Source organism: Buceros rhinoceros, unplaced genomic scaffold (assembly GCF_000710305.1).
Source record: "Buceros rhinoceros silvestris isolate BGI_N320 unplaced genomic scaffold, ASM71030v1 scaffold885, whole genome shotgun sequence".
NCBI classification, from domain to species: domain Eukaryota; kingdom Metazoa; phylum Chordata; class Aves; order Bucerotiformes; family Bucerotidae; genus Buceros; species Buceros rhinoceros.
The window spans coordinates 18,784-30,993 of NW_010414348.1; the positions used below are offsets into that span (position 1 = coordinate 18,784).

A 12,210-nucleotide genomic window follows, 5' to 3' on the forward strand; every position below is an offset into this window, starting at 1 on the left:
CCTGCTGAATGCCAAACCTCACACGCCATACTGTGAGAGATTTCACCACACTTCTGTTACTCCTATCCTAAAAATCATCCAGTTCTTTGAAAACTCTCCTGACCCCTTTCCAGCTCTGATTCTTCATGAGCATAAACTTAACATTTGTGCTCTGATTTGGTTTTCCAAGTCCGAAGGGTCCTGTGATAGTCTCAGCCCTGATTGCTTCACAGCACTGGCAAAGGCTCTCAGACCCTAGGATGGCATTTCCACAAGTCTCCTCAGCCCTTTCTCAGCTACTTTCCTCAGCTTGCACATGAGTCTTCCAGGTTATTTACTGCTGCTTACCTGGCAAGAACAGAATCAGCCTTCTAGTACCCAAAGTGGCTTCAGGTTATTGGGGTTTTTTTTGCATTAGCAGCAACTCCATCACCTCAAGTCAATTTCAAGATCATTATTTCAGAATTTACTGTCTACTAGCATAGATACCTAATCCATAAAAGGTAAAGGTTTCTACCTTCTCCCTATGAGGCACAAAGTACCGAAGTGGATAGTGAGAGATATGAACAAGGATGTTGACACACCTACATCCATTATATATATTACATGTTATAGTTAAGTATTTAGAAGCCTCTCCCAACCTCTCTATTATTTAGCTGAACCACCTTCTCATCTGATAATAAGGGAGATGCTTGGCAGATCTGTGTGGTGCCCCTTATCAGAAAGCTGACATTCTGCAGTTTTGCTGCACACAGTATTGCTGGTTTTTTTGAAATCAGACTTCAAATGCTACAGAGAACTCTTAAAGACATTTAAGAGGGTCATATTCTCAACTGTGTCACCTGCAAACAGCATTAAAACGAAAACAAACCCAGACTTGTACACATTGAGAATTTGTTTTTTTAAATGGCACCTTAAGTTTTTAACCTGTCAGATTTTTTTCTTGTTTTACAGACAAGGAGTTTAACTGTTGACAGACCTATCAGTAGCGTGCAAGAGTCAAGACACAACTATAGCTCAACAGCATATAATTTTTTTCTTCCAAGGAAACTGCTTAAACATTTTCTTAATAGCACAGAAAGGCAAGCCAGTAGCAATCCAATTAATCCAATTCTCTGAAGTGGTAGAGTCAAGAAGATTGCTTATGTGCGATGTGAGCCTACAGTTACTACATAACAAGCATTTATTGAGTTCCTTTCATGGCAAGTGTTAATAGAAAATCATCAAATGACAGGTTTTTTTGTTTTGTTTGTTTTTTGGTTTTTTTTTTTTTTTACATTCATTCTGCAGTTGTCTGCCTACACCCAAACAGAAAAGCAGAACAAGACAAATAAAAAACCCTAACTTCTCCTTCAACTTACAGATTTAAAGCACTTTCTTTCTGGGTATCGTAGTCCCTTGAAACTGTACTGCCATTAAATACAATAACACAGAACACAAAAAGTGTAAGTACTGTAAGTGTAAGTACTGCATCTTTGAGTCATAGCAGAGACACAACTGCACCCGTGTGTGATAGCATGGCAATATAACAAGAAACAGTTCTCATAAAAAACAATGCCCCTAAGATAGCAAATTACTTTACCCAATGCCCAAACCAGCTCACGTTCATACAGTTATTTTTATAACTCCACTACAACAGTGTCTGAAGACTAGAAGTTTTGTACATGCATCATAGTAGTCACTGGGGAAACAGAGGAGTTCAAAAGAGGTTAGGGTTTCCTCCCTCCCTGCCCCAAGTAAATATAAAGTACACACAAAGGTATAATGAAAGTATACACAGCGTACACAAAGGTGTAAGTATATGCAGTTTCTTATTCTCCTCTTCATGCAAGTTTGAATTGACTCAGAAGATAGAGACATAAAAACCCCATACCTCGCCTGAGACAATTAAGGCTTTCCACATGCCAAGATTCTCACACCACCAGTCCGTTCTTGCAATGTGCAGCTGAAGGTCATTGTGCTCTCTCTCCATCAGAGTAATTTCATCTTTCAGCTTAGAAACAATCTGCAGAGGAAAGTTTATTCATTACAATTGATAAGAAGCAGCTTGTGCAACATGAGTAGGGTCACTATTCAGAAAATAGAAAATGTACAAAAGAAGAAAGAGAAAGAACAATTCACATGGAAAAAAAATCTTAGATGAGAGAATCCATGATGCCTCTTATAAACCTGCAGAATATGCAATAATCTTAAAGGTCAACCCCAGTACCAAAATAAAAAACAAGCGAGAAGGACATACTACTATCACACTATCAGCATAAAAGGTACTTTAGACAGGATTATATATTACATACATACATTATACATTACATGTTTTATACGAACTTGAAATTGCAATTACTGAAATAGGCATCACTGAAGACCACTTACCTTACCACTTTTAGATAGCAAAGAACCTGGGAATAAATTCCATTTCTAGGAACTTGACTATGTTAATAATTCCTCAGAAAGTTACCACTTAACTCACTTCAGTTTTGGAAAGGAAAGGATTTATTTCTTGTGCAAAGCTCCCATTTAAGATGTTCTCATTGAGACATAGCTCACCATTGTAATCTCATAAAGGAGAAATACCATATCTCATCATACAAGCAAAAAAACAAGTAACCATACATACTACCAGGAGACACTATGACAGGAAAAGGTGGAAGTATATGTAATGTGTGACATTAGAAACACAGCAAAAGAAGCTGCCACTTTTAAAAAAGATATACCACATAGTCAAATTCGAGTTTTAGTTATACCACTTGCATCACAAGTGGTACATTCTACAGAGCTACAGTAATTCTATCTTTTTCAGCATTTGTCTCATGTAAGATATGAAACATTACCTACATGACAGCTGTATAACAACCTTCTAGCATATACCTAACCTTCAGCAGAATTTCATAGTTTATTTACTATCAACATATAGATTGCTCTGCTCACCTTATACAGTCACCTTACACAGACTTCTCTAAGTGACATCCAGAAACAACCAATAAACACAGGTAGAACGGGTAAGATTTCATGATATGTAAATAGCTGCTCTAAAATAAATACAAAGACTTTATAACAATACCCGATCCATTTTATTATTCTGTTTGAAGATGCATATATTTTCAGAGACAAAAAATATTTTAGGAGAAAAAAGTCCAGGGAAAAAACCAATACTTGATAAGGGGTACAATCCCCACCTCACCAAGAGCTTAGGGTTAGAAGGCACATTCCTGTTATTTCTCAAGAATGCAGAGCGAACATAGAATCGACACATCCATGTGAATGCAATAATAAAGGTCTCAGCAGCAAAGGAAGGAGGCTGCTGCCTTGGTTTTGGCATGTTTTGGTAGGAGAGGATGGGGCTTTAGTCACCAGCCAGGTCTAAACAGCAATAAGTTAACATAAAATCTCTCCACCTTCCACATAATTACTGATAGATACGGAGGCATTTTTCTCTTCAGTAAAGTCTCATTTAATTTCAGTATTTGTGTCACACAGTTTTGTTTGAAAATAAGGCTTAGGAAGTGTTCTGCATGAGGAATGTTAAGGTTTTGCTTTGATACTGAGGATGACAATATTGCACATTTAGTATGGTTGCACAAGATGTCATGAGACTGCACTCACAGACCCAAGGGAGACAGCCGCTAAGCTTCAGGCATAAAACACACACCCACGGTGGCACCACAAGCACAGACATCCAAAGATCAAGCTGTCTTCTACAGTAGTGGGCCTTGTATATCAGAGACATTGCCTGAGACTGTCATCTTTGCTACTCTTATATTCTACAGGAAGAACTGAAATAATACCTCTTCCTATAGAGCATTTTCTTTTAAAACTAACAGCGTTCCACATGCAACTCAAATGAGCAGCTTTCTTCCTTGACTGGCTGGTATCTGAGTTGCACAGTAGAAGCCACTTAAAGATGTAAATACAGGTTTTGTATGGCTCTCACACCAAAGGCATTTCTAAAAGAGAAAACAAAAAACCCAGAAACAGCTTGAGATTAAAACATTTAATACAAAATATGTGTGAAATTCCCCTTCGTGTGTCATGAAACCGTAGAATTTTTAGAAATATTTAACATCATATGACCAAGAACCAGGTAACCCTGCCATGTCCAGGGGAGAAAAAAATTAAGTCCCTGTGACAAGGTGTTCTCACACTGTCAACCCTAACTATCCATTTAAAAGCTCCACAGGAGAATGCAGTGATAGAAGCATTAAGCAAAAGACACATCTGCATTCTTACCACTCTGAACAACAGTGGTTGGATAACAAATAAGAGGTATCTTCTGCTAGCTGTGAGCAGGACACCCCAGAACAGCTGCAGACACATTTCCGGTTGTCTGCAGTAAGCTCTAGCAGAAGGGAGATACGGAAGCGACAGAGAGAATGAAGCTAGCCAGGGTAGCCTCAAACACTACTGTCCACATCTTTCTCTTAGAGGCAGCTATCCCTGAAGCTGGGGCAGCAGAGAATGAGCAGGGTGTCAACTTCTATTTAGACCAGCATCTTAGCACTCGCCCTGAGTGAAGGAAAAAAAATGTACAAAAAACTCAGGTCCTGAGCAATGACTAATGCCCAGGTACATTTCTGCCATTCCTAGCAGGAAGTTGTTCTAGGGAGATGCCTTGGCTACTTGTTCATTTCACCTGCCCTGTAACATTTGCAACCAATCTCATTACACCTGAACAGCTTGTTCCAGCTGCATCTGAACAACAGTCCTGTAATATCATCCTCACCTCAGTAGCAATGCAAATGAGTTGGCCTAAGCCAATGCAAATCACTTGCTTCTGCCTGAATACGTTCTTAGCTTGCTTAACTGCTGTACTTTACAAAAAGAAAAAAAAAATTTATCCAAGCCCAGTGAGATGAAGTTCCACATCCCTCAGAATTTTTACTTTAATGACAGTGTGCCCTGCATATTCCCCTAACTCCTTATAAAGGAAATCAGTCATTTTTCAGTTTTTTTTCCCCTTCCTTTATTTTAGCAAGCCAGTCACAACTGTAGAGATTATGAAATTGTGCTGAGCTATTTCAAAGCCAGCAGAGGGAGCAGAACTAGCATATCCCTCTGCTGCAGTGCTGCAGACAGGTCAGGGACACAAAACAACTGCCATAAAGAATTACTCAGATATTGGTAGGTAGACATGTAAGGAAGAAATACTATTTTTGCCACCAACAAAGCAGCAAGACTGTTGGGAGAATGTTTATTATTCTATGACAAACAAAACAATATAAATCATACTTGCAATTTTAGTTACAATAGCTGTAAAAAATAATTAAAAAAATTAAAATTAAGCTTTGATTTAACTTTCTGTAACAGGCTGACTGAAATAGCAATCACCCGCCCAAACAACCGCGTATTACAGAACACACATAAAAAAAAAAAAAAAGACTGAAGACACTGAAGGTACTTACCTTTTTGTCGGGTTTTGGTGAATTACATATGGAATTTAGAGCCTGTTTCTTATACTCAAGCTTGTCATTTAGTTGGCGAAGTTTATTTACAGCATAACTGGCCTGTTCATTAATTCTTGTGCTACATTCTTCAGCGGGTTCTTCACAACCTTGGTTCTAAGAATAGAGGAGAGGAGTCATTTGCATAATTAATACGAAAAAGGAGACAGTTACTGTTTGCTTCATAAGTATTTCATGTATAAGAATGCTCCTTGATGTAGATGAGGATGTGGGTATAACAGTCTAACAGATATTACAACCATCAGATCCAACATGGAACAAGTCTGTTAAAACAAACAAAAAATCCCAACAAAGCTTCATTACCATTTATATTACAGCTCTCTGGCAACTTTTGCCAGCTGTGTAAAATGACCTTCAAGCTAATGCTTTAGTGTAAATGAGAGGAAGAATTAAAGTCTATTCTAAAAGCAACAACAGCTTAGTAGTCATGATCAATATTCAGAGCCAGATAGAAAAGCAAATACTTAGCTCTGAGCTGAAAGATGGGGGAAAGAGGAAGAGGTGGGAAAAAAGCCAAAACACCCCCACAGTTCTAATGAACGGTCCTGCCTCCCACAAACCTTCACAAAACAGATATACCAGCCTGCAGAACAACCTAACCCAAGTCTTTTCTCTTTATAAACAGATTTTGCTGCTGTTTTTAGAAGTGATAATAAAAATGTGTTAAAAGCACATATGCATTATCCTAAACTCATTACTCATTTTCTTATATTCATTCAGATAAACCAATCACTTATTCTATCTTGTGTACTACAGGCATGCAAAAAATCAGAGAACTTCACACTTCTCAGCGACATTCTCTTCAACGTCTTTTGGCATTTGCCTCATCCTCCCCTTTCTTACTGTGCTTCCCCAAATAGGCATGAAGATCCAACAATTACAGCACTGTGATGTTACTGTTGCCATGTTCAAAGATCTTTGAGGCCTGCTTGTGACTGAATATATCTATATTTATCCGTGGGAAGCTATGAATCTAAGCTCATGAACGAGAGCCCTGTGTTAGCCCCACTAAGAAAACTGTATCTTTACATAATTAACAAAAAGCTAACAGAAGGAAGTCTCATACCCTACGAAATTCTGTGAGCTTTAGAGGAGACTAAATTCTGCAGTATTTTACATCTTAGTGCAAGAACTCTGAGAAGAGACACAGTAGCGACAATACTTAACCTCCTTAGTGTGATCTTCGTAAGGAAAGGTAACAAAGCAGAAGTCAGGAGTTCTAGGCTAAGAAATCCATGCCCTTTTCCAGCTCTGCATTTGCCTGCTATGTGGCCAAGTAAATAACATTAGCTCTATGCCCTGTCCTCTCTTCTATCTGTTCTGCATGGACTGTAAACTCCTCAGACCAGAGACTGCCTCCAAGGATATGGACAGAGCTCAGCTCACAGAAGCTTGTTGTCATCTCTGGCACTACAATACTACAACTGTGTATTAATAATAATTAACACCACTGGGTGTTACTCAAAACTCTATTGAATAGAACCATAAAATACAAAACCTTAAACTTGCTGGGAAGCATAGATGTCAAAAAGAATCAAAAATGCTGTTTTCAACACTGAAGAATTAAGATTTTTCATGTGAAGTTTGTTTCTCATAATCAAAGGATTGCAATTAATGACAAATCAGTAAGGCTGTGCTCCCAGAGGTAGCCACATGATTTCCCTGACATTACAATTTCAGACACTTATAGCACAAAACACTACTGAATCACTAGATTTATCAGAAAAATCCTAGAATCACAAGATAACAAGTTACCATTATTCAAATTATCAAATTTATCAAATAAACAACCAACATACTAAAAGCTGAGATCATAAGGGATTGTGCTCTTTTCCCCAGACTGCTAAACTTGTAATGACTTCCATTTCTGTGAGTGCTGCCAAACACAGACTTTGGGTTTATTTTAGCAATCACCAGACCCTCTTTCTTCAAAGTGCTGAATGCAGGCACTACTTGTTTCTGTATTTTTACATCTACTCATGACCTTTTAAAGGACGTTTAGTCCAAGGAGTGAAAAGCGCTGATGGATTGGAAAGAAGAACTTGATCCATGTGCAGCAGAACCAGCAGACTCTGGCCTTGCCCCAATTCTGACCTTTCAATTTGGTTTTTGTAAAATGTTTTCAGTTGGAAGGAACTTCAAAGGTGTGGGCAGACCCCGACAGGTCCGGGAAGAAGCCTAATTAGCCTAAGTAGAGAAGTGTCAATCAGCAGCAGAAGGTGTGTCATTCAGGAGAAGACAGAGAGGCTGGGTCAGTAGGTGATTGGAAGAGAGTGCACTTGAAACCAATCCAAGTAGGGCACATAGTGTAAACACTGTACTAGAAAAGTATAATGCAATGTGATGAGAGAAACTACGCACTTTCTTTTCAATAAAGGCTTTGTGTGCACACAAGCTGTTTGTCACGTTGTCCGTCCCGACTGTTCACAACAATAGGTCATCTCATCCAGCCACCCACCCCTGCAATGAGCAGGGATGTCCTCAACTAGATTAGGTTGCCCAAAGCCCCATCCAACCAGACCTGGAATGTTTCCAGCAATGGGGCATCTACCACCTAACCTCTCTGGACAACCTATGCAAGAGTTTCACCACTCTCATTGTAAAAAAAATTCTTCCTTATATCTAGTCTGAATGTCCCCTCTTTTAGTTTACAACCATCACCCCTCATCCTGTCACAATAGGCCTTGCTAAAAAGACTGTCCCCATCTTGCTATTAGGCTTCCTTTAAGTACTGGAAGGCCACAATAAGGTCTCCCTGGAGCCTTCTCTTCTCCAGGCTGAACAACTCCAAGTCTCTCAGCCTGTCCTCATAGCAGAGGTGTTCTGGCCTTCTGATTGTTTTTGCGGCCCTACTCTGGACCTGCTCCAACAGGTTCATGTCCTTAATGCTGAGGACTCCAGAGATGGTCGCAGTACTCCCAGTGAGGTATCACCAGAGCAGAGCAGAGCAGCAGAATCACCTTCCACACTTGTTCTGATGCAGCCCAGGATACGGTTGGCTTTCTGGGCTGCGAGTGTATATTGCCAGTTCATGTCTAGCCTTTCATCCACCTGCACACCCAAGTCCTCCGCAGGGAGGGCTCTCCGCTCTCAATCCCTTCATCCCCCAGCCTGTATTAATACCAGGGATTGCCCTGACATACTGGGGATTGCCCAATTTTCTCATGTTTAATCAGGACTCCCCCTTTTGTCCTTCCCTCCACAAGGACACTAGACAACTTTTTACCTATTCAACTACAACAGTGAAATTTTTAGAAAATTAACACAGGTAACTCTCACAGTGCCCCAGGAATTGAGAACATAGACCTCCAGAATCCAAACTAAACTGAACACAATTAGCATTTGCTAACAATATGGATCCTCACAGGAATATCAGATTTCTCAGCTGTAGTTTCCTTTACACATGGGGAGGAAAAAAACCCCCAAACCTGTTATCCAGTAGCGCATTTCACCAACATTTGAAAGCCTACTAGAAGCTTCAGTAAAATGAATTTCTTAGAATTTATTTTCACTTCAAACATCCTGAAGCATGGCACAAAACCATCTCTATTTGAAAGATACTCTAACAGTATATGCAACTTCAAATTTAATTTGTTGTTAAAAATGTGAAAAAAACCTTAACCATATGAGCAAACTTGGCAACACATATGTCTTTAAGGTTCCACAGCAGACCCAGCCTTCAAATCTGGCACAGATATCCAAGGACTCAGAGGAAGGGCAGATGAGCCTGCTGTCAAAATCTAATTTTTTGGCAGCTACAGTAAATGTTATGTGACAGAGGACAGCTAGCCCTAAAGTGTTTTGTCAGTTTTCTCAGAGAAACTGTTGTCTCTGTTAGATTCTGAATAAAATATAAAGAGTTTTAAAAAAGCACAACGTTTAATATCTCTTAAGTTCTGGACAAAACCAGTAACACTCTTTTCCAAAGTCCCTATGGGTGCAGATGCCAGGACAGAAAGTCTTTGAAGTATCTACCACCCTCAACACCTAGCTGAATTAGCAGTGAGAAAAGTAGAAACGATGCCTTGAATCTTTTATCAAGGAAAAGAATACAGGAAGAAACAAACAATGCAAAAAACTAACAAGCTCTAAAAGTTCATATGGGAAGTAATTCACTTGTAACAGCTCATCGCTGCATATTTGCCGATACGTGGACTACAGGGACTATAATAGCTCACCTACAGAAGTGAAAGTCTTATTTAACCAGTAAATACAAGCATACAGCAGTAAATACAAAAGCCTTAGTTTCTGGAAAAATATTTTCTAAATGGCAGAATGTAGATCAGCACCTCTGGATTCTGCTGCTTAATTTGTCCATTAAGATCCAGGTTTAGAGAAACTATTACACTTCATTGTGTTCTAATCAAGCTCACATGTAAAAAGAAGATACTCGTGCTGATCTGAAGTGGCAGCCCATCTGAAAGACGCTTACTAGTCTGAGAGACGCTCCTGTCAAAATGTTCTTAGATAAACGTAACACAAGTTCCCCCAACACGACTGATTTAGAGAACCCACTGAAAAAACCTGCCCTGAGAGAGTTGCCATTGGGTTATTGCTCATGACCTTTTGAATGCTCTGATTTTAGTATTTCCAGTTCAAGTGCTGTTTTAATCAGTTTTATCTTCCAACACAGCCTATTAATGTACTCAGTAAATTGATAAAAACCACCGAGATTGATTTTTCATTACTTTTCACCTCTCTTGTGCAACTTTTAATACCTATTTAGTACCTAGGAAATGCACAAGGGGCAGGCATACAATGTCTAGACAGGAACCTACTGATGTTTCAGTGAGATTTCTTCACTGAACAGCAGAGCAGCTGAGTTTGTATGTTCTATATTCTCTGATACTAACATACGCAACACAAAAGGCCTGGAAAACAAAAATATCTACAATTTAAACTTTAAGTAGTCAGTCGTTTTGCACCATTTTGTTTCAAAGAGCTTGCAAACATACCAGGTTTACCTGATGAAACTGCAAGAGTGATGATATTCATAAATATATATATAAAAAAAAAAAAGTATTCCGAAGCTCAAGGACAGAAGATGCTACTATACGCTTTACTCAGGATCATCTTCAGATCACATTAATTATTAGTGAAAGAAATTGTCTATGTGACTCACCACTTCATCTTTGTCCTCAGGAGTTAGCTGAGCAGAATTTCTTTCTTCTTCCTTCTTGACTGATCTCTCATATAAATCACTGACAATGAATGAGGGGTAGTATCTGTCCTTTAGAGTTTCATAAACATCTGCCTGGATTTTGTAGAATACTTCAATGCCTTTATTTCCCACGAGACTTTGCTGTATTTCTTTATAAAGGGATTTTTCTACAGGTATGTCTCTGCTTTCCACAAAAAAATTCTGATAAATTTCACTCACCAGTTGAGGTATTTCAGTCTAAGAAGCAAGAAGAGAGAGGTAGAAGAGAATAATGAAAAAACATTAAAAATACTAGGATGACTCAGAATCCAGGTGCCTAATTTAAAGGATGATCAAGCTAATTACACAGATGTGTTCTCATCTGTCTGGATGTGAATCTCAAGCACTTGCCTGCACACCTCTGCCAAGCTGTCAATTTCACAAGATAAATAACAGCATTTGTTAAGTGAAGAAACAGCTATTCTCTAAAATTATCACAGCTTCCACACCCACTGCTTTTAAAAGTACGCTCCAAAAGCTGGTATTAAAATGAAAAAGTGCTAAAGCAACAACACTGTCACAATTTTAAGTTCAGATTGTAAGAGTTCAGCTGTATCAGCATTTCTGCATTCTGCTAGATAGGATCAAATAACTTTATATGTGACTATAATTAATTATTTTTGAGGGGGAAAAGAAAAAAAAAGGGAAAAAGCACACCTGAAGAGACATTTACCAGTATGAGAGGCCGGGTATTTCCACTGAATACAGAACAGCACACAGGATTGATCTTTGCAGTAACGAACAGGAAAGAGAGGAAGTAATGCAGCAAAGCCCGTGATCATCTCTGAGTTTTCATCTGTCTAAACTGACCCAAATTAGAAGGTTTTATCCTCTCCCTTAGTATGGCATAACGTGCTTGCCTTCTTCACATGACAATACCACAGCAACTGGGCTGTATGACATTACTTTTTTGTAATCAAAGCTGCCCCTGCAATGGCAGACAACCTTTATGTCCCATGGAGCAACAGGAGCATGGTATATCAGAATCTCCTCAAAAAAACCCAGAAGTCTTGAATGAAGGCACTATTCATATTGTTTTGAAACCAAAGACAGAAGTTACAGCTGAAAGGTCATAAAATGATTTACAGCACCTTTTCCAATCATGAGCAGTTTGCAAATCAAATCTGATTTATATAACTCTCTTCACAGTGCCTGAAAAACCCTTTTAATGAACTCTTCCAAGTTTGTGCGGTTGTTAGCAGTTTCTTCAGATTGTATTAATGGCTCACTACTCCCGCTCCACAACTGCCTCTTTGGTTACAGGATGTTATTTGTGTTTTCCAATTGACTAGAGTCTTTTTACGTAGGAGAGTAATAAAATCACAGTGAATAAAAAGTTAACTGATACTTAATAATGAAATTTGTCTTTCATGCCAGTGTGAATCCTGGAGGTTTAAAACAGTTTTCCCCCAAAATCCACTCCACTGCTCAAAACCAGCAAATTTTTCCTCTACATTCTTGCTCTGCACCATTGTTCTAGGATATTTCTTCCAACTTTAACTGGTATTTCCACTTTATTTTAGCACAAATTACAATACAGCACTGTTTCCTTCCTCTAGCAGTAGTGGGGCATTC

General features: G+C 38.9%; 1 protein-coding gene across 2 annotated transcripts in view; it reads right to left on the reverse strand.

The window, feature by feature from the left end:
* SNX25 (sorting nexin 25) overlaps window positions 1–12,210 on the reverse strand; it is a 72,053-nt gene that overhangs the window by 15,177 nt on the left and 44,666 nt on the right. The window contains exons 9-12 of one of the 2 annotated variants that reach the window (XM_010137044.1): window positions 10,558–10,833; window positions 8,493–8,501; window positions 5,376–5,531; window positions 1,853–1,984 (exon numbers count right to left, since the gene is read on the reverse strand). In XM_010137044.1, the coding sequence (XP_010135346.1) occupies window positions 1,853–1,984; window positions 5,376–5,531; window positions 8,493–8,501; window positions 10,558–10,833 (573 nt within the window). The remainder of the gene's footprint in view (window positions 1–1,852; window positions 1,985–5,375; window positions 5,532–8,492; window positions 8,502–10,557; window positions 10,834–12,210) is intronic. The other variant, XM_010137045.1, reaches the window with a different exon arrangement.